The sequence below is a fragment of the Nomascus leucogenys genome, chromosome 8, assembly GCF_006542625.1.
Source record: "Nomascus leucogenys isolate Asia chromosome 8, Asia_NLE_v1, whole genome shotgun sequence".
Classification (NCBI taxonomy): domain Eukaryota; kingdom Metazoa; phylum Chordata; class Mammalia; order Primates; family Hylobatidae; genus Nomascus; species Nomascus leucogenys.
This window is the reverse complement of record NC_044388.1, coordinates 876,905-898,971: the sequence shown is the minus strand read 5'-3', so window position 1 is coordinate 898,971 and position 22,067 is coordinate 876,905. Positions and strand designations below refer to the sequence as shown.

The 22,067-nt window shown below is 44.5% G+C and overlaps 1 protein-coding gene across 2 annotated transcripts in view; it reads right to left on the bottom strand.

Annotated features, from left to right (window-relative positions):
- Positions 1 to 989: 989 nt before the first annotated feature.
- The window catches only part of LOC115836307 (bridging integrator 2-like), a 32,313-nt gene continuing 11,235 nt past the window's right edge, over positions 990 to 22,067 (bottom strand). The window contains exons 4-12 of one of the 2 annotated variants that reach the window (XM_030816534.1): positions 21,521 to 21,616; positions 19,101 to 19,208; positions 18,697 to 18,782; positions 16,596 to 16,671; positions 15,328 to 15,410; positions 11,181 to 11,931; positions 7,974 to 8,054; positions 4,747 to 4,818; positions 990 to 1,480 (exon numbers count right to left, since the gene is read on the bottom strand). In XM_030816534.1, the coding sequence (XP_030672394.1) occupies positions 1,451 to 1,480; positions 4,747 to 4,818; positions 7,974 to 8,054; positions 11,181 to 11,931; positions 15,328 to 15,410; positions 16,596 to 16,671; positions 18,697 to 18,782; positions 19,101 to 19,208; positions 21,521 to 21,616 (1,383 nt within the window). In that variant the 3' untranslated portion in view covers positions 990 to 1,450. The remainder of the gene's footprint in view (positions 1,481 to 4,746; positions 4,819 to 7,973; positions 8,055 to 11,180; positions 11,932 to 15,327; positions 15,411 to 16,595; positions 16,672 to 18,696; positions 18,783 to 19,100; positions 19,209 to 21,520; positions 21,617 to 22,067) is intronic. The other variant, XM_030816536.1, reaches the window with a different exon arrangement.

The following is a 22,067-nucleotide window of genomic DNA, read 5'->3' as shown; positions in this document are numbered from 1 at the left end:
AAAAATACAAAAAAAAAAAAAATTAGCCGGGCGTGGTGGCGGGCGCCTGTAGTCCCAGCTACTCGGAGAGGCTGAGGCAGGAGAATGGCGTGAACCCGGGAGGCGGAGCTTGCAGTGAGCCGAGATTGCGCCACTGCACTCCAGCCTGGGTGACAGAGCGAGACTCCGTCTCAAAAAAAAAAAAAAAAAAAAAAAAAAAAAATAAGAGATGGAGGTCTCATCATCTTGCCCAGGCTAGTCTCCAACTCCTGGGCTCAAGCAGTCTTCCCCTGTTGGCCTCCCAAAGGAATCCAGGACTTCTGACTCCAAATTTCATGCCATTTCCAGGATAGGATTTTTTTTTTCGAGACAGAGTTTCACTGTTGTTGCCCAGGCTGGAGTGCAATGGCACGATCTTGGCTCACTGCAACCTCTGCCTCCTGGGTTCAAACGATTCTCCCGCCTCAGCCTCCCGAGTTGCTGCGATTATAGGCCTGCACCACCACGCCCGGCTAATTTTGTATTTTTTTTAGTAGAGACAGGGTTTCTCCATGTTGGTCAGGCTGGTCTCGAACTCCCGACCTCAGGCGATTCACCTGCCTCGGCCTCCCAAAGTGCTGGGATTATAGGTGTGTGCCACCGCACCCAGCCGATATGATTGTTATTATTATACTTTGTATCCTTTAGGTTTCATATCTCCTCTCTTGTGCTCAGACCCTTACTCATACCAAGTACTAAATTTTAAACACTAGATATAGCTCTAAAATCTTATTACCCCTTTCCAAGTGTATCTGTTTATCAACCAAAGTGGGGAGTACCTGCAGGATTAAGGAGAAGAGTCTGTGGCCCTTGGTATCATAAAAGAATTACAGTCAGGAGTTAGGGTGAGCTGGGGGTCAGGGATGTGACTAAAGCTTTCAGAACCTGAGGCAGAATCAATAACCATACCTAAGTGGAAAACAGTGTCCTGGGTTGCAACGATGCCCTGTGTCAAATAAACAATCCACAGATAGTCAGAATCAGACTTTATTTAACAATCTGAAAATGCATTCTTCTGGCTTTAAGTCTTGCAAAATAGGTCATAAGTCAAAGACAGATTTGTTCACTATCCTCTGAGTGTGTGTGGTTATGTCTCTGTATAGACAAGTGTCTGTGTCTATAGATACTTTTGCTTTTTATAGTGATTAAAGCTCCACTTTAGTTAATGTATAAAGTCTTATTCTAATAATGCTAAAACCAGAATTAAATATTCCCTGAGTCTAATGTTCTCTTCTCCCCAGCCTGCCTCCCTCCATCCCTCCCATAAGGCTGCCCCTCCGCCTCCATTAATGCCAAGTCTTTAGACAGCGCCAGCATTCTTACTGAGAACCCAGGGATGGATGCTGGCTCTTATATCCCTCCGACCTATACCCTCTGGTTGAAGAGCTTCTCTGGGGAGGTGTGGGGCAGGGGGAGTCTTGGCAGTTTCTCTTCAGAGTTGTGGATTTTCACTTGTAGATACCTCGAAAGTAAACATGATTGTGTTAGGTGTTGACCTGCCTTCCCACCAACCACTTATGGAAGGGTTAAACTCAATTTGCTTCTACTGAATTATACTTCATGTAATGCCACTGGCCTCTCTTGAGGGAGGCAATGTGAAACTGGTTGTTGGGATTATTGCGAGGACTTTTTGCAGATATCGTTCATTACATCATTCACAATATCTTTATGACGATTCACAGGAGAATTTCTTTTTTTTTTCTTTTCAAGACATAGTCTTGCTCTGTCTCCCAGGCTGGAGTGTAGTAGCAGAATCATAGCTAACTGTAGCCTTGAACTCCAGGGCTCAAGTATTCTCACCTCCGCCTCTGAGTAGCTGGGACTACAGGCGCCCGCCACCACGCCCGGCTAATTTTTTGTATTTTTTAGTAGAGACGGGGTTTCACCGTGGCCTCGATCTCCTGACCTCGTGATCCGCCCCCCTCGGCCTCCCAAAGTGCTGGGATTACAAGCGTGAGCCACTGCGCCCGGCCTAAAAAAAAAAATTTTGTTGCCTAGAATGGTCTTGAACTCCTGGGCTCAAGTGATCCTCCCACCTCAGCCTCCCAAAGTGTTGGGATTACAGGCGTGAGCCCTGGCACCTAGCCTCCTTAAGGAATGAGCATCGTGAATTGGGTTAACTGATCAGGTTTTTCTCTTCTTGGATTTTAGAAAGTCTGGAACCAATTTTGTGGTCATCTTTAGTAAGCTTATTTTATAGAATGCATTTTTTATACTTGCCTAATTCATGGCTCCATTTTATATCACTATCCTGTCTCATATAATTCTGAGTTTTTCTGCTATATGTTGTGTATATGTGTGTATGTTAATATAATAAACATATATATATGCAGTTCACATGCCACATAATGACGTTTCGATCAACAATTGACTCTATATACAAAGGTGGTCCCATAACATTTTAATGGAGCTGAAAAATTTCTATTGCCTAGTGACGTGGCAGCTATTGTTAACATTGCAGCCTTCATGGCATCACAGCACAACACATTACTCACATATTTGTGATGATGCTGGTATAAACAAACTTACAGTGCTGCCAGTTGTAAAAAGTATAGCACATGCAATTATGTACAGTACATAATACTTGATAACAATAAACAACTATATTACTTGATGTATTTAATATACTATGCTTTTAAAAATATTTTTCTATATGTATTATTTTTGAGACAGAGTCTCACTCCATTGCCCAGGTTGGAGTGCAGTGGCACAGTCCTGACTCACTGCAGCTTCTGTGTCCCGGGTTAAGTGATTCTCATGTTCTCATGCCACAGCCTTCCAAGTAACTGGGATTATGGGTGTGTGCCACCATGCCCGGCTAATTTTTGTATTTTCAGTAGAGATGGAGTTTCACCATGTTGGCCAGGCTGGTGTTGAACTCCTGGCCTCAAGTGATCTGCCTGCCTCAGCCTCCCAAAGTGCTGGGATTACTGGCATGAACCACCACACCAGCCTACAACACTTTTTTTATTATTATTTGAGTGTGTATTCCTACTTATTAAAAAAAAAGTTCTGCTTATTGGCCAGGTGCATTGGCTTACGCCTGCAATCCCAGCATCCCAGCACTTTGGAAGGCCAAGGCGGGAGGATCACAAAGTCAGGAGTTCGAGACTAGCCTGACCAACATGGTGAAACCCCGTCTCTACTAAAAATACAAAAATTAGCCAGGCGTGGTGGCGCCACCGCCTGTAATCCCAGCTACTTAGGACGCTGAGGCAGGAGAATCGCTTGAACACAGGAGGCGGAGGTTGCAGTGAGCCAAGATTGCGCCACTGTACACTGTACTCCAGCCTGGGCGACAGAGACTCTGTCTCAAAAAAAAAAAAAAGTTCTGCTTATTAAAAAAAACATTAACTGTAAAACAGCCTCAAGTAGATCCTTCAGGAGGAGGCGTTGTTATTACCGGAGATGACAGGTCCATTTGTGGTAGTGCCCCGAAGACCTTCTAGTGGGACAAGATGTAAAGGTAGAAGACAGTGATATGGGTGATCCTGACCCTAGGCCAATGTGTATGTTTGTGTGTTTTTATTTACTTGTTTATAGACGGTGTCTAGCTATGTTGCCCAGGTTGTATTCGAACTCCTGCCTCAGCCTCCTGCATCGCTGGAACTACTACAGGCACATGCCACCACACCCAGCTCTGTGTCTTAGTTTTTAACAAAAAATTTTTAAAAAGAAACAGAAAAAATACGGAAAAAAGCTTACAGAATAAAGATATAAAGAAAATATTTTTTGGCCGGGTGTGGTGGCTCACGCATGTAACCCCACTTTGGGAGGCCAAGGCAGGCGGATCACCTGAGTTCGGGAGTTTGAGACCAGCCTGACCAACGTGGAGAAACCCTGTCTCTACTAAAAATACAAAATTAGCTGGGCGTGGTGGTGCATGCCTGTAATCCCAGCTACTCAGGAGGCTGAGGCAGGAGAATTGCTTGAACCCGGAGGCTGAGGCTGCTGTGAGCCGATATCATGCCACTGCACTCCAACCTTGGCAACAAGAGTGAAACTCCGTCTCAAAAAAAAAAAAAAGAAAAATATTTTTTAGTGGTGTAGCCTAAGTGTACAGTGTTTATAGTCTACAGGAGTGTAAGTAATGGCCTAGGCCTTCACATTCACTCACCACTCACTCACTGACTCACCCAGGCAGCTTCCACTCCTGCAAGCTCCACTCATGATAGTGCCCTATACAAGTGTATCACTTTTTATCTTCTATATGGTATTTTTACTGTACTTTTCTATGTTTAGATACACAAATATTAACCACTGTGTCACAACTGCCTACAGAATTCAGCAAAGTAACATGCTGTATAGGTTTGCAGCCTAGAAGCAATAGGCTATACCATACAGCCACACATAATGACAAAATCGCCTAATAATGCATTTCTCACAGCATATCCCTGCTGTTGAGCAACACATTACTGTATAATATGACCTTTTTGCATTTTTAAAAAATATCTTAACCTCTTTAACTCCTTTTTGAAATAATTTGAGATTCAATTAAATAAATATCTAGAAGATAGGGCCAGTTTAAGGTCAAGTATAGGCAAATGGGCACGGAGTCACCATGAAGTCCCAGTTCATTCTTTTTTCCTCTGGTTCCCACCTGCTCGACTGCCCTAAGGGTATGGTTCACTGCTGGATTCCCCTTGTAGCCTGTGGTGAAGATTCCAGCCTGTTCCCAAACCCCTGTCAATTTAATGCCCAATCTATTCTCTGTATATCTGGTCTTACCTCTTCTTGAGGTTCAGGTGCTGTGAGGTTGTTGTTTTCTGGTACCGTGGAGACTTGAAGCTGGTCTTGGCCCTACAAAGAGAAGAGTTCTGCCAGTAAGACATGGCTCAACCTTTCCAGCCTCTCAGCGTAGATGTGTCTTCTGTGCCTTATACTTTACAAGGGGCTCAGTATTTGTACTATTACAAAGGGCAAAATACAGTGTTGTTTCACCAGAGCCTGAAGGCATCGGGAAAGGCTTTCATCCATCCTCTTTTACAGATGAAGAAACTAAGATTCAAAGGGTAAAAAGACTTGCTGGGACTGGAAACCAGGTCTTTGAATTCCAGAGTTGTTTTCATGATCAAACACCATGTAATCTGTGTGACATGGTGTGGATGTGTATCTATAAGGGAGTGCGAGGTCTTAAAATTACTACCTGCCACTTTTAGATGAACCGTCCTCAAGAATGTACTGCAACTCTCACACTTAAGCGATCCTAATTCATGACACGCAGTTAGGAGAAGCAAGTGGTAAAATGATTTATTTGGGAAAAATTTTAGGTTCTGAGATGGGAACCCAAGGTGCAGGAAGCCCGGTCTAGACCACGTTCTGGGGTGCACACCTGTAGTCCCAGCTCCTTGAGAGGCTGAGGCAGGAGGATCACTTGAGGTCAGGAGTATCAAGGTTGCAGTGCACTATGACTGCACCTGTGAATACCCACTGCACTCCAGCCTGGGCAACATAGTGAGATCATCTCTAAAAATATAAATGTCAAAAAAAAGAAAGAAAGCCCTGCCTAGAAACTGCTATGCTAGGGGAAGACCCTGTGAGGTTTAAAATAAGTTTTTAAAACATGAAATCTAATTTATAAACTATAAAATCCATATTTTAAAAACAGAATCAATTTCTTTTTAATTTTTTCTTTTTCTTTTCTTTTCTTTTTTTTTTTTTGAGAAGGAATCTGGCTCTGTCACCCAGGCTGGAGTGCAGTGGCGTGATCTCGGTTCACTGCAACCTCCACCTCCCAGGTTCAAGCGATTCTCCTGCCGCAGTCTCCCAAGCAGCTGGGACTACAGGCGCCCACGACCATGCCTGACTTTTAGTAGAGATGAGGTTTCACTATGTTGGCCAGGCTGGTCTCAACCTCCCGACCTCAAGTGATCCACCCCCATCAGCCTCCCAAAGTGTTGGGATTACAGGTGTGAGCCATGGCACCTGGCCAACAGAACCAATTTCTAACTGTGATAGCCACTTGAAATTCCATGATTTCTCCTTCAAGGACATTTTCTTTCTTTTTACTCCCTCCTCCCTTTCCAGGTCATGAATTAACTCAAAGGTGATGTTACATCACCTCCCGGAAAGTTATCAAAACCTTCCATCTCTCTGAGATGATTCAAGTGGTAAGCAAGAACAGATTTTTTCCCAGTAATTTCTTTTTCAAAAATGGCTATTTTTTTCCCAGTTATATTTATATTTACCCATTTTTACATGTGACATGTCCATAATTCTGCCTGAGAGAAAATATGATTTATAATGCATTTGCAAGGGAAGTGAGCATACATAGGCTTCAGAGGATTGATGACACAAATAGGCTAGGATCTAAAGTACTCTAGTTGCTTAATTCTACAGGAAAAATATTTCTCCTTAGCTGATGACCAAAGCAATCCCACCAGAGAGGCTAAGAGTAAGGAAATATTATAAATCTAAAATATAAGGAGACAGACTCAGGCAAAAGGAGAGTGTATCCTGTACCTCTTTTCCAGGGAGGACAGTGTTACTGGCCTGTTTCTTAAAATGGTCAAAAAGAGTCTTGGCTCCTATAAACTCCTCCCTTCAAAAAGATGACTCCAAGAATACAAGCTTGCTTTATCATTCCCAGAGGCAATCAAAAAGTCACTCTATTACTGTCTCCATCTAAAATCATATAATACATTATAAAATCAAATTGAAATCAATTCAACCATTGAGTTGCTCTTTTCAGTGCAGAAAAATGAGAAGTGGCTATACTTACCTACTCAAAACCCTGCATCTATCCTGCACTTATTCACTATCCACATGTCCTGCCTATCTCTCTCCATCAGCACGGCTGCCTCAGACTAGAAACTGACCAAGGAAAAGTCATTTTTATTATTTAAAAAATCTTTTTTTGAGATGGGGTCTCACTCTGTTGCACAGGCTGGAGTGCAGTGGCACGATCATGACTCACTGTACCCTTGACCTCCCTGGGCTCAGGTGATCCCACCTCAGCTTCCCAAGTAGCTGGGGCCACAGGCATGTGACACTACACCCGGCTAATTTTTGTATTTTTTTTAGAGATGGGTTTTTCCTATGTTGCCCAGGCTGATCTTAGACTCCTGGGATCAAGTGATCCACCTGCCTCAGCCCCCAACAAAGTGCTAGGATTACAGCCACCTTGGGAGGTTGAGGCACTGCACCCAGATCTTTTTATTAAAATTTTTTTAAAGAGATGGCATCTGACTATGTTGCCCAAGCTGGAGTGCAGTGGCTATTCACAGGTGTGATCGTAGCATACTACGGTGTTGAACACCTGGGCTCAAGTGATCCTCCCGCTTCAGCCTCCTGAGTAGCTGGGATTACAGGCTTGCACCACTGAGCCTGACTTAAGGAAGTTTTTTTTTTGTGTGTTTTTTTTTTTTCTTTTTGAGACAGAGTTTCGCTCTTGTTGCCCAGGCTGGAGTGCAATGGCGAGATATCGGCTCACTGCAACCTCCGCCTTCTGGGTTCAAGCAATTCTCCTGCCTCAGCCTCCTCAGTAGCTGGGATTTCAGGCACATGCCACCATGCCCAACTAATTTTTGTATTTTTAGTAGAGACGGGGTTTTACCATGTTGACCAGACTGGTCTCGAACTCTTGAACTCCTGACCTCAGGTGATCTGCCCACCTCGGCCTCCCAAACTGCCGGGACTACAGGCGCCCGCCACCGCACCCGGCTAATTTTTTGTATTTTTAGTAGAGACGGGGTTTCACCGTGTTAGCCAGGATGATCTCGATCTCCTGACCTCGTGATCCGCCCGCCTCTGCCTCCCAAAGTGCTGGGATTACAGGCGTGAGCCACCGCGCCCGGCCAGGAAAAGTTTTGTATCTTGCTCTGTTAGGGCCCTCAGTGCTTCATGTGAATCAAGACTGAAGGCCTCTGAAAGATATACTTCTGGAAAAAGAAAAATAAATTTTAATGTATAAAAAAATAGGGCATTGTCATGTAGATGACTTAGGCTTTTAGTACCTCCGAGGAGTCAGCTGAGATAAGCTTATTATCCTCTTCCTTGTCTTCCATCTTCTTTGCCTCTCCAGGCTCTGAAGCAATCTGTGAATCAAAGTGAACAATGGAGGAGAGAGTCTCACACCTTCCCACCCTGGGGGCCATTCCTGTGCCCTTGGTCCATATTAGCTCCTCTCAGATAGTAGGAGGCTCCCGAGGTAGCCTTGGTCAGACACAGGCAGTAGCAGGGTGGTGTGATCTAACGAGTGCCAGAAATCTCACACACTACTCCCAGATATACACATGGCTCATGTGCTAGCCTTCTTCATTGCTCACATGTCACCGCTGACTGCTCTATAAACTTGCAACTCAGCTCCCACTCCCTGTGCCCTTCCCTACTTAATTTTTCTTCATATCAGGCCGGGCGCAGTGGCTCACGCCTGTAATCCCAGCACTTTGGGAGGCCGAGGCGGGCGGATCACGAGGTCAGGAGATCGAGACCATCCTGGCTAACACAGTGAAACTCCGTCTCTACTAAAAATACAAAAAATTAGCCGGGCATGGTGTTGGGTGCCTGTAGTCCCAGCTACTTGGGAGGCTGAGGCAGGAGAATGGTGTGAACCCGGGAGGCGGAGCTTGCAGTGAGCCGAGATCGCAACACTGCACTCCAGCCTGGGCGACAGAGCGAGACTCCGTCTCAAAAAAAAAAAAAAAAACAAAAAACATCAAGGAAAGAGAACTAATTCTCAAGGCGGCCCATCCCATATTTTTTTTGGTCAGCCCCTTGTGTCTCCTTTGCCCTTCCACAATACTTTTTTTCCATCCCATTAAAAAAATTGAGCTAATTGTTGAAAGTTCCTCTTGTATTGATCCAAAATGTATCTTAAAAAAAGTCTTTATACATAGTTTCTGCCTCTGCCCTCTGGAGTGTCACGGAACAAGTCAAATCCCTATATGATAGTCTTTCCATATAATGTGACTCAAATATGACTTGAGGCCGGGCATGGTGGCTCACACCTGTAAGCCCAGCACTTTGGGAGGCGGAGATGGGAGGACCACTGGAGCCCAGGAGTTTGAAACCAGCCTGGGCAACATGGCGAAACCCCATCTCTACCAAAAATACAAAAATGAGGCAGGCATGGTGTCGAGCCTGTAGTACCAGCTACTTGGGAAGCTAAGGAGGGAAGATCACTGGGGCCCAGAGAGGTCAAGGCTGCAGTGAGTCATGATCGTGCCACTGCACTCCAGCCTGGGTAACAGAGTGAGACCCTGTCTCAAAAGAAAGAAAGAAAAAAAGAGTACGACTTGATTTACAGATCCTTCACAGAACTAGTTGCTCTTCAATGGGTTGGCATCTCTCAATTTTTTTTTTCAAAAGCCTTAAAAATTTTTTTGAGATAGGGTCTCACTCTGGTGCCCAGGCTGGAGTGTAGTGGTGCTCACTGCAGCCTCGACCTCATAAGCTCAAGCAATCCTCCTGTCTCAGCCTCCCAAGTAGGGACCAGCCTTTTCAAAAGGCTGTCCTTTTTGCTTTACTTCCCTCTGTGAGTTCCTGCTTCTAGGTCTTCTCATCAGAGAAAACACACCCTGGAAATTTGCTGCCATTTTTTTTCAGGGTCTATTTACCATAGTCACAGGTATAATGAACTGAAGTGAGACCCACCACCCCCACTAAAGAAGGTAAAGCTCAGGATTCCAACTATTGGTTCTTTATTTTTTAAAATTTATTATTTATTTATTTATTTTATTTTGTTTTGTTTTGTTTTTAACTTTTTCTTTTTCTTTTCTTTTCTTTGAGACACAGTCTCACTCTGTTGCCCAGGCTGGAGTGCAGTGATGTGATGTCGGCTTACTGCAACCTCTGCCTCCTGGGTTCAAGTGATTCTCGTGTTCTTGTGCCTCAGGCCTTCCAAGTAGCTGAGACTACAGACGCCACCATGCCTGGCTAATTTTTGTATTTTTAATGGAGCCAGGGTTTCACCATGTTGGTTGATCAGGCTGGTCTCGAACTCCCGGCCTCAAGTAATCTGCCTGCCTCAGCCTCCCAAAGTGCTGGAATTACAGGTGTGAGCCACGATGCCTGGCTTCAACTATAGGTTCTTTATACTAGGAACTCCCAGAACTTGGAGGAAAAGAAAGAAATTAGTAAGAATCTGCTCATTAACACTATTAGAGATAAGCCCCTTACAGAAGTCAATTACCGGCTGGGTGCGGTGGCTCACGCCTGTAATCCCAGCACTTTGGGAGGCCGAGGCAGGCGGATCACGAGGTCAGGAGTTCGGGACCAGCCTGCACAACTTGGAGAAACCAGCCGGGCACGGTGGCTCACGCCTGTAATCCCAGCACTTTGGGAGGCTGAGGCGGGTGGATCACGAGGTCAGGAGATCGAGACCATCATGACTAACACGGTGAAACCCCATCTCTACTAAAAATACAAAAAATTAGCCAGGCGTGGTGGTGGGTGCCTCTAATTCCAGCTACTCGGGAGGCTGAGGCAGGAAAATGGCGTGAACCCGGGAGGCGGAGCTTGCAGTGAGCAGAGATCGCGCCACTGCACTCCATCCTTGGTGACAGAGCGAGACTCCGTCTCCAAAATAAAACAAAACAAAACAAAAAATAGACATGGAGAAACCCCGTCTCTACTAAAAATACAAAAATTAGCCGGGTGTGGTGGCGTGCACCTGTAATCCCAGCTACTCTGGAGGCTGAGGCAGGAGAATCGCTTGAACCCAGGAGGCAGAGGTTGCAGTGAGCCAAGACTGCACGACTGCACTCCAGCCTGGGTGACAGAGCGAGACTCCATTTCAAAAAAAAAAAAAGGTCGATTACCCTAAAAGTAGATTTACTAAATTAATAGCTATGAAGACATGAAACAATCCCCAGAACCAAAAAAGGTGTCCAAGAGTATTCTGACTATAGTAAAGATACCTACATGGAGGTTATAAAAGGATATAAAGACCCTACCAGAGTCGGGTGCAGTGGCTCACATCTGTAATCTCAGCACTTTGGGAGGCCAAGACAGGAGGATCACTTGAGGCCAGGAATTCAAGACCAGCCTAGGCAACATAAGGAGACCCTGTCTCTATTGGGGGAGGATCACCTGAGCTTGAGAGGTTGAGACTGCAATGAGCTGTGATCGCACCACTACACTCCAGCCTGGGTGCCAGAGTGAGACCCTAGCTTAAATAAATAAATAAATTAGATTAAATACCCAACCAGAACTACTCTTACCTGAGATGTCATTAAGGTGGGGGAAGTACAAAGTTCTTCGGGGTTCTGATTGTGGATGTTTTCATTTCCTTTGGCCTCAGGAGTTCTTACTGGCTTCTCTGGTGGTTCTGGATTAGGAGAGACCTCTAGGGAGGTCCTAGGACTTGGAGTCCCAGTCCCCAAGGAGGCCCTAGGGCTGGTGGGTGAACCCCCTCCAGAGGCTGTAGGGCTGGAAGGTATGTTCCCTGAGGAGGGCCTGGGGCTTGCAGTGGCTCTGGGTGGAGGAGGCCTACTAGGGGGTGCTGAGGTCCTCTGGATAGAGGCTCTCTTCTTTGGTTGTTCAGATCCTTCACTTGCTGTGCGGGTTCGGAGGACTACTTCTGTGGCAGATGATGAAGGCTGCCCTGAAGGGCTCAGGGCTCCGCCTGGTGATGGAGCTGGGGAGCTGGGGAGAACTTCCTCCTGGGACTTGGCACTCTCAGTGGTAGGAGAGGGCTGGGCCTGGGCGGGGCCATTGCAGGCTGGTAGAGGCTCATCTTCCTCAGAGGAACTTGCTTCAGATCCTTCCTTCTCTATTTCCTCCTCTTCTAAGAGCTCCTTGATCTCAGAATTGTCTTCCCCCTGGGCTACATCAGGTGCCAGATCTTCAGTTGCGGAGACAGATTCACTCTCACTCTTCAAGGAAAGTGTAGAGGGACTAGTAGGTGAGGTAAGAGGACTGGAGACCGTAGCTGTTCGAACTGGGGGAGAAATGACTAAAGAGCGCCTGCTGCTAAAAAAGGAAGGTGTTCAGATTCAGAATGGCTAAAAACCAGAAGCAACGTAAATATGCAAAAATAAATTATGATGCATGTAATAAAAAAACAGAATAAAGCAATTTAAAATGCTAGAAAGTTTGCATAATCTACAATAACACTTATAGAGTGAAATGAAAAATGGCCAAAATTTTATCTCTATCATGAGCTCAATTATGTAAAAATATGTACAGAGAAAGAGACTGGAAAGAAACACTGCAAAATGTCAGCAAATATTTCCTCTGGGGCAAAGATTAATGGGTGATATACAGTTGAACTACACAGATTTCATATTTGTGAATTACCTACTTATTTATTTGGAACCCCAAATCAATACTTGTGGCACTTTCCCAGTCACTATTGGACATGCACAAGTGGTGAAGAATGAGTTGCCTGCACGCACTTTCCAGATGAAGTCTAAAAAGGCAATCATCTACCTTCTTGCTTCCGTCCTCAAACTGTAAACAAGTGTCCTTTCCACCATGTTTTCCTAACTTTGTGCTTTTTGTTGGTGATTTTGCTACTTAAAATGGCCCCCAAGCTGTAGTGCTAAGTGCAAAAAGACTGTGATGTGTCTTCCAGAGAAAATACATGTATTATTAGGCAAGCTTCATTCGGGCATGAGTTACAATGCTGCTGGTTGTGAGTTCAATATTAATAAATTAATAGTATATATTAAATAAGGTATCTTTAAACAGAAATTCATATAAAACAAGGTTATATGTTGGGTGGTTGATGAAAATGTTGTGACCAGGGGCTCACAGAAACCTGTGTTTTGATGTTCAGTGAGTATGGCAACTTTATAAAACAAAACTATCACGAACAACAAGAATCAACTATAACATTTATCAAGTAGCTACTATGTGCTGGATGCCATGCTTATCCTTGAGCACCCAGGATTAGAATCTAGAATATATCAGCCAAAAAAAAAAAACCTATTTTTATTTATTTATTTATTTATTTATTTTGAGATGGAGTTTCGCTCTGTCGCCCAGGCTGGAGTGCAGTGGCACGATCTCGGCTCACTGCAAGCTCCGCCTCCCAGGTTCATGCCATTCTCCTGCCTCAGCCTCCTGAGTAGCTGGGACTACAGGCGCCCGCCACCATGCCCGGCTAATTTTTTGTATTTTTAGTAGAGACAGGGTTTCACTGTGTTAGCCAGGATGGTGTCGATCTCCTGACCTCGTGATCCGCCTGCCTCGGCCTCCCAAAGTGCTGGGATTACAGCCGTGAGCCACCGTGCCCGGCACAAAAACTTATATAGATCAATTTTTTTAAAAAAGGTCAACAACCCAATTGAAAAATGGGAAAACGATATATAGGAAAGTCACAGAACAGGAACCTTAAATGGCCAATAACATGAAAAGATGCTCAAGGAAACTAGCAATTATGAAGCTATGATTTAAAACTGCAAAAAAATTCCATTTCATACTCATGAGCTTGTAAGAATGAAGAAGTCTGACAATTTCACATGTAGTGAGAATGTGGACTCATGAGGGCTCTTACTCACTGCTGATGGGTAGTAAACTGGAGTTATTACCGTGCAGAGCAATATGGAAATATCTCATTAATGGTCAAGAAGCCCCATGACAGACCTTATGACTCAACAATCCTGCTCCAAGTATAGACCCTAAAGAAACTCTTGATAATATTCACAGGGACAAATGTAAAACATGTTCATCACAACACTATTTATAATAGCAAAAACCTAGAAGACAACTCCAATGCCCCAAACTAGCAGGAGGATAAATGAGTCATGAACTAGGCACACACAATAATAACTACAGAAAGGAAACAGCAGAGCTATTATAGCAACATGTGGCAATAACAAAAAACCTTACAAACAACACGAAGAGAACAAAAGAAGTTGCAGAACAATACATACAGTAGAAGTCCATTTATATAAAGTTTAAAAACATGCAAAACAGCCAGGCGTGGTGGCTCACACCTGTAATCCCAGCACTCTGGGAGGCCCAGGCGGGCGGATCACAAAGTCAGAAGTTCAAGACCAGCCTGGCCAATATGGTGAAACCCCGTCTCCACTAAAAATACAAAAATTAGCCGGGTGTGGTGGCGTGTGCCTGTAATCCCAGCTACTCTGGAGGCTGAGGCAGGAGAATCGCTTGAACCCGGGAGGCAGAGGTTGCAGTGAGCCGAGATTGTGCCATTGCACTCCAGCCTGGGCGACAGAGCAAGACCCTGTCTCAAAAACAAAAAAAACAAAAAACAAAAAACCCCAAAAAACATGCAAAACAATATTTTATGTGTGCATGTATGTGTGAAACAATACAGTGTGTGTATGTTACATTTAGTATTACATTTAGTATTTATTTCCATGCATGTTATTTTGTGTGAAATGTACATGCACACGTAAAACAACACACATAGAAATGATAAATACTAAATGTAACATAGTAGTTACCTTTAGTGGGGTCAGAAAGAAAAAGTGAGTGGGGAAGGAACATTGGGAACTTCAGCTATATTTACAACAGCCGAGTTCTTAAATTTGATGGTAGGTACATGGCTATTTGTTGTATTATTCTTTATACATTCAGTTATGTCTAAAATATTTAATTTTTATTAATTTTTTTAGAGACAGGGTCTTGCTGTGTCACCCAGGCTGGAGTGCACTGGCATGATCATAGCTCACTGCACCCTCAAACTCCTACGCTCAAGTGATCCTCCCGCTTCAGCCTCCTGAGTAGCTAGGAGTACAGGTACACACCACCTTGCCCGGCTAATTTTTTTTTTCGTTTAATCTTTTTTTGTAGAGATGAGATTTCACTATGTTGCCCAGACTGGTTTCAAACTCCTGATCTCAAGTGATTCTCCTGCCTCAGCCTCCCAAAGTACTGGGATTATAGGCATGAGCCACCATGTCTTGGCCTTGAAATATTCAGTAAAAAGCAGCTGGGCACAGTGGCTCACGCCTGTAATCCCAGCACTTTGTGAGGCTGAGGCGGGCGGATCACGAGGTCAGGAGATTGAGACCATCCTGGCTAACACAGTGAAACCCCATCTCTACTAAAAATACAAAAAATTAGCCGGGCGTGGTGGCGGGCGCCTGTAGTCCCAGCTACTCAGGAGGCTGAGGCAGGAGAATGGCATGAACCCGGGAGGAGGAGCTTACAGTGAGCCGGGATTGCACAACTACGTTCCAGCCTGGGCGACAGAGTGAGACTCCATCTCAAAAATAAAAGAGAAATATTTAGTAAAAAGCAAAATAATTTATATAGGAGCATAGTACAAACAACAAACATCATCACACACATGCACATAAGGGACAGGTCAGGATTCTGGACTGGAGATGAGGATGTCGAATACATTCACACACAGGACAAGCAAAGCAAAAAAGAATCTTGGATGGTGCTCACCTTGACAGTCCCTTCACCACAAAGACTTTATTGGAATGTTGCTTCTCCAGTTTGCTCATCACCTCGTAGAGATTGTGGTTCAGCTAGAGCCAGTAAGAAAGAAGGGGATGCTAGCCAACTGGGAACTCGAGAGTGGCATATCCCTTCTCCCCTCCCCTTCAGACAGCTTCCCAAAATAAAACCTCCCCCTTTCAATTCTGATCTGAATTCCTCTTCATCTGCCTAGCATTAGAGTCCAGGGTCTTGTCCCACCACCCCCTCTTCCTTGTCCCTCTGTGTTCTAAGTTCTGCCTCTTCCATCAGATTGGCAGCTGTCTCAAGGCAGGGTCCATAACTGATGTCTGATTTGAGGTTCTAGCTTCTCACAGGTGATCCAGGGAATGAAAACTCATTTTTAGGCCAGGCGCGGTGGCTCACGCCTATAATCCCAGCACTTTGGGAGGCTGAGGTGGGTGGATCACGAGGTCAGGAGATCAAGACCATCCTGGCTAACACGGTGAAACCCTGTCTCTATTAAAAATACAAAAAAATTAGCTGGGCGTGGTGGTGGGCACCTGTAGTCCCAGCTACTCGGGAGGCTGAGGCAGGAGAATGGCGTGAACCTGGGAGGCGGAGCTTGCAGTGAGCCAAGATTGCGCCACTGCACTCCAGCCTGGGCGCCAGAGCAAGACTCCGTCTCAAAAAAAAAACAAACAAACCTCATTTTTAATATTAACTAGTCAAATCATACTTTAGCCAAATAAACTATGGAGAGTAGTATGTATAGCTGTTTGTGAATATAACTAATATAAATGTTGTAGTAGCAAAGAATCTTGGAATCCTAGGACTAGAAAAGACTTCATAAATTAGGTTGTATGGCTGCCTGTCACTGACAGGATTAGTCTTATTTGAGACCCACCACCTGAGAAACTGACTTGTCCTTAAACACTGCCCTCTCCAGTCCCCAGCAACACCAGATAGAGATTTCACAATGGGGTTCCCCATTTTAATGTTTCCTTCTATAGGCCCAGCCTCCTTTATTGATGCTAAAGCTCAAATTTGGACACACTTACTCAGTTGTTAAGGGAGATGAAGAGGGCCCTCGGATAGTGTATATATGTGTTTTAATATAGTTAAGTACACAGTCAAGTGCTCTTATTTCATCATGAGATAAAAGTCAAAATCTGTGGTGCCAATATGGATATTTAAAGAAATTATGTAAGTCAAGGCTATCTTCATATTTACTAGAAAACACACCTAGGAGCCTCAATTGGCCAGACGCCTCTCACCTTGCTCATTTCCCTGTAGAAGACATCCCTCAAGTTGGAAATGTTTTGGAAGATGGTCACATAGCAGCCAATACGACTATTAGGAAGCAAAACCACAAACACATACGGGTAAGGCATGGGAAAGGAGTTCTTTGTTTGAAATACAAGGTAGGACTTAAGCCAAAACCAGCCACCAAGGCTCCTGAATGAAAGCCATCCCCGCTGGGCACAGTGGCTCACGCCTGTAATCCCAGCATTGTGGGAGGCCGAGGTGGGCGTATCATGAAGTCAGGAGATCAAGACCATCCTGGCTAACATGGTAAAACCCCACCTCTACTAAAAAAAAAAAAAATTAGCCGGGCATGGTGGCATGTGCCTGTGGTCCCAGCTACTCGGGAGGCTGAGGCAGGAGAGTCGCTTGAACCTGGGAGGCAGAGGTTGCAGTGAGCTGAGATCGCGCCACTGCACTCCAGCCTGGGCGACAGAGCAAGACTCCATCTTAAAAAAAAAAAACAAGCTGTCCCACATCCCATACTCAGGATGTTCTGGGATCTGGACTCATCAGAGCTGGGCCAGGAACACACCTGATTCTTAGGAGCAGGAAGGCCAGGGGAGACAGTATCAGCTCAGGTGGACACCAAAGTTTAAGTTTCATGGAGTTATCGGATTTGGGCTCTCGAAGGGCTGAGCAGACATGAAAGGGCTTTGAATAATTTTTTAAAGGGCTATATAAATATAAGGCTATCTAATTATAATTATTACAGTAAGTAATTATTCTTTCCCTTTATGCAATACAGGATGACTTCTGTGCCTGTATGTACATTAATGGAATTCTCCTATAAGTGAATCAAGGAAGTATACTTTTAAAGAAACTGTATTAAATTTCATTTCTGGGCCAGGCACGGTGGCTTATGCCTGTAATCCCAGCACTTTGGGAGGCTGGGGCAGGTAGATCACTTGAGGTCAGGAGTTTGAGACCAGCCTGTCCAACAGGGTGAAACCTGTCAAAAAATAGAAAAATGGCCAGGCACGGTGGCTCACGTGTGTAATCCCAGCACTTTGGGAGGCTGAGGAGGGCGGATCACAAGGTCAGGACATTGAGACTATCCTGGCCAACATGGTGAAACCCTGTCTCTACTAAAATACAGAAAATTAGCTGGACTAGGCGGCATGCGCCTGTAGTCCCAGCTACTTGGGAGGCTGAGGCAGGAGAATCTCTTGAATCTGGGAGGCGGAGGTTGCAGTGAGCCGAGATTGTGCCACTGCACTCCAGCTTGGCAACAGAGTGAGACTCTGTCTCAAAACAAAACAAACAAACAAACAAAAACAAAAATTAGTCAGGTGTGGTGGCCCGTGCCTGTAGTCCCAGCTACTCAGGAAGCTGAGGTGGGAGAATTGCTTGAACCCGGGAGGCACAGGTTACAGTGAGCCACACTCCAGCCTGGGTGACAGAGTGAGACCCTGTCTCAAAATAAATAAATAAATAAATAAAATAAAAATAAAATAAAATTTCAATTTCATTTTAATTAGGAGTAACATAATGTTTTAGAATACATGTGTTCATTAAAAAGGCTCCATCCTATGTACACTAATAAGTGACAATATAAAATATTCTGACCACAATTCTATTAATGCATATCTTGTACAATAAAAAGAAAAAAAGGATACAAATGGAGTTTCTGCTCAGATTTCTCTTTAAATGTGGAAAATTTGGCTGGGCATGGTGGCTCACGCCTGTAATCCCAGAACTTTGGGAGGCCAAGGCAGGGGGATCACTTGAAGCCAGGAGTTCCAGACCAGCCTGGGCAACATGGTGAAACCCCATCTCTACTAAAAACACACAAAAAAATTAGCCAGGCATGGTGGCACATGCCTGTAATCCCAGGTACTCAGGTGGCTGAAGCACAACAATCACTTGAACTAGGGAGGTGGAGGTTGCAGTGAGCTGAGATTGAGTGCTACTGCACTCTAGCCTGGGTGACAGAGTGAGACCCTGTCTCGAAAAAAAAAAGGGGGGGCAGTGTGGGAATTTAAATCTAAAACACTTTTATCTGCCTACTGTCAAGGCACACAAGGTGCCTTGTGTGAAGGAAAGGCACCTTTTCTGAATTTCAGTCATTACCTATTATAAAGAATAGGCAGCTCCTCTAGTAGTTCTTGGTTCAGATCTTCAAACACAGTCTGGGCTTTGTTGAACTCTTCCTCTGCCTAGGTGGTAAAAGAGACAAGACAATTTCCCTCAATTCTGAACCCAGTGCCACAGCATGCCTCCTTCATCCTCTGCATTTTTGTAGGCACTAGGCTTTCTAGGAGCCATCCCTCTTCTTCCCCTGACCATGCTCTCCCCAGCCTCAAGACTCTGACTATCCTTACAGCATCAGGGTCAGAAGAAACAGATTTCCTTTAGGACACTAGATGCTGAATTTATAATTTCCTATACCCATGTTGGCCCACCCACCTGCTACCACCACGGGGAGAAGGAAAACAGGAAGAGTTTACCAGTTTTTGTTGTTGTTTTTGTTTTACCTTGGCAGTCTTGGCCTCATCTTTCTTCTTGGCATTCTGCACTGCCTCCAGGTGATGTCGGGCACTGTCATAGTCCACGAGTTTCCGACCCCGCTTGGCAATTCTCTCCTGACCCAGGGTAATGAGAAAGGGTGTGGATACCCACTTTTCAGTGGCCAGGATGTAGGTCACAGAATACCAAAACAGAGAGCAAGATTCTTGCGTCCTACTATCCAATTTCACTTTTGTTGTTTTTTGCTTTTGTTTGTTTTGAGACAAGGTCTTGCTCTGTTGCCCAGGCTGGAGTGCAGTGGTGCGATCTCAGCTCACTGCAACCTCTGCCTCCCAGATTCAAGCAATTTTTGTGCTTTGGCCTCCCAAGTAGCTGGAATTATAGGCGTGTGCACCAAGCCCGGCTAATTTTTGTATTTTTAGTAGAGATGGGGTTTTGCCATCTTGGCCAGGCTGATCTCGAACTCCTGGGCTCATGTGATATGCCCACCTCGGCCTCCCAAAGTGCTGGGATTACAGGCGTGAGCCACCGCACCCAGCCCAAATTTCACTTTCTAATAGGGTTTTGTGCCCATGGGGTCTCCCTCAGTATCTGGGAAGAATAGGGGATTCTCAGAGGGAGATAGAGTTCTACAGAGCATGTGGAAATCTGTATTAATTATATATATATAATAGATATATAATTAAATACATATATATATTTCCACTTCCACCTCCCCCTGTATTAAATTTTAATATTTCCTATGAACCCATTATAAACTGGTTCAGCCTCCAGGAGAAATGGCCTTGAGAATCACATGAAAGTGAAAGTCTGGATTTTTGGGAATTAGTCCCAAATCTGCCATTCATTAGCCTGTGGCCGGTGGCAAGGCACATCTCTTTTGGAGCCTCAGTAGCCCCATCTCCCCTTATACAACTGTTATTTGAAAGATCGAATACTGAATACAAAGTGCTTTGAAAGCTCTAAAACACAGTAAAAGCTATAAATTACTATGACCACTGAGAGAAAGTCTACTCAGCCTTATCCAAACTATAAATTATACCAGTGAGAAGCAAACTATGTCATTGAACCGTTTCATTCTCTCAGTCACAGAATTTGAAAAGATCTTGGCAATTATCTGGTCCAACTTCCCATACAATACCACGAGGCTTCTCTATAACATCCAAGATAAGAAGTAGTTTGACTTCACAAAGAACAGACAACTCACTATCTTTGAGTCTATTTCATTTCATTTTTGGAAAGCTTTAACTATTAGGAACTTAAGTCAGCCTCCTTCTAACTTCTTCCTCTGAATCAGCACAGTGCTTGACAGAGTAGGTGTTTAATAAATACTAGAGCTGGGTGCAGTGCCTCACGCCTGCAATCCCAGCACTTTGGGAGGCCGTGGGCGGATCACTTGATGTCAGGAGTTTGAGACCAGCCTGGACAACACAGAGAAACCCTGTCTCCACTAAAAATACAAAAATTAGCTGGGCGTGGTGACGCATGCCTGTAATCCCAGCTACTCAGGAGGCTGAGGCGAGAGAATCCCTAGAACCCGGGAGGCAGGGGTTGCAGTGAGCCAAGACCGCGCCATTGCACTCCACCCTGGGCAACAGAGCATGACTCCATCTCAACAAAAACAAAAACAAAAACAAAAAAAAAAACAAAAAAACTGGCTGAATGAATAGATGAATTCTAATTCTGCTTTCTGGAACAGTTTAGAATAGGTTGAATTCCTGTTTTACCTAACAGATTTTCAAATATTTGAAGACAACTATTTGATTGCTCCATGTTTCCTCTTCTATACAATAAACATCTTTAGTGCCATCAGCTGTTTCTCACAGCTAAAAGGGATGCCTCTTACTTGGATCTAATTTGAAATCACCCCAAATATAGCTCACTGAAATCTAAGTTTATTTTATTTACTTATTTTGAGACACCAGACCAGCCTCTGTCACCCAGGCTGGAGCACAGTGGCATGATCTCGGCTCACTGCAACCTCTCCCTCCCGGCTGAAGTGATCCTTCACCTCAGCCTCCTAGGGTGGCTGGGACTACAGACACACACCACCACATGACTATATTTTTTTGTATTTTTTGTAGAGAGAGGGTTTTGCCACGAATCCAGAATCCAGAATGTCAGACCAGGCTGGTCTCGAACTCCTGGGCTCAAGTGATTCTCCTGCCTCGGCCTCCCAAAGTACTGGGATTACAGGTGTGAGCCACTGCATCCAGCCTTGAAATCTAAGTGTAAACATAAACTTCACACTACTTCCAACCTTCTATCCTAACCTCTTGTCTAACCCTCAACCTTACTCTTTCTCCTAACTTACCCAAACTTCATTCTTAATCGTGACCTCTAATTCTACTTATAATGCTTAATCCAATATGTTCTCTAACCTGGATGGGTCATCCACAACCCAGCCTTGATTCTGTACATCGAGTACCTTAATTTCGCTGAACTGGGCAACGTAGTTTTCCATGGTCCTCACAGCCTGGTCAGCCAGTTTCTCCTCATAGTCTTCCCAAAGGAGATCATTATTCTGTGGGATAGAGTCAGAGGCTGGTGAAGGCTCCACTTCCCAACAACAACTGCCTACCAGGGAAATACCCAAATTCTCCCTGCAAAAACCTTTTTTGTAGCATTGTATTTAGAATACCATGTTGGATTCTGGGGACTAGTCAGAGGAAGAAAAGAGACAGCCCCTACCCAAGGAACTGCTCTATGGGAGTCTGAACATACATTCAGAGATTAAGGACAGGGCACAAGGTCAAAGCCTTGGACTCCAGAGCTTAGATGGGAAAGTTTAAGAGTGTATAACTGTATGAAGTTTGTTTTAAAAAACAACCAATGTTCAAGAGGTAAAACTTCCCATAATGTTTTAAAGAGGAGAAGAGGGTCAAAATTAGAGGGATCCACAGATTAGGGAAAAGTTGTTTTTACCTTAACAGTTGTAGCTTCTTCCTACCACCAGTGACTGAGGCTACACAAAT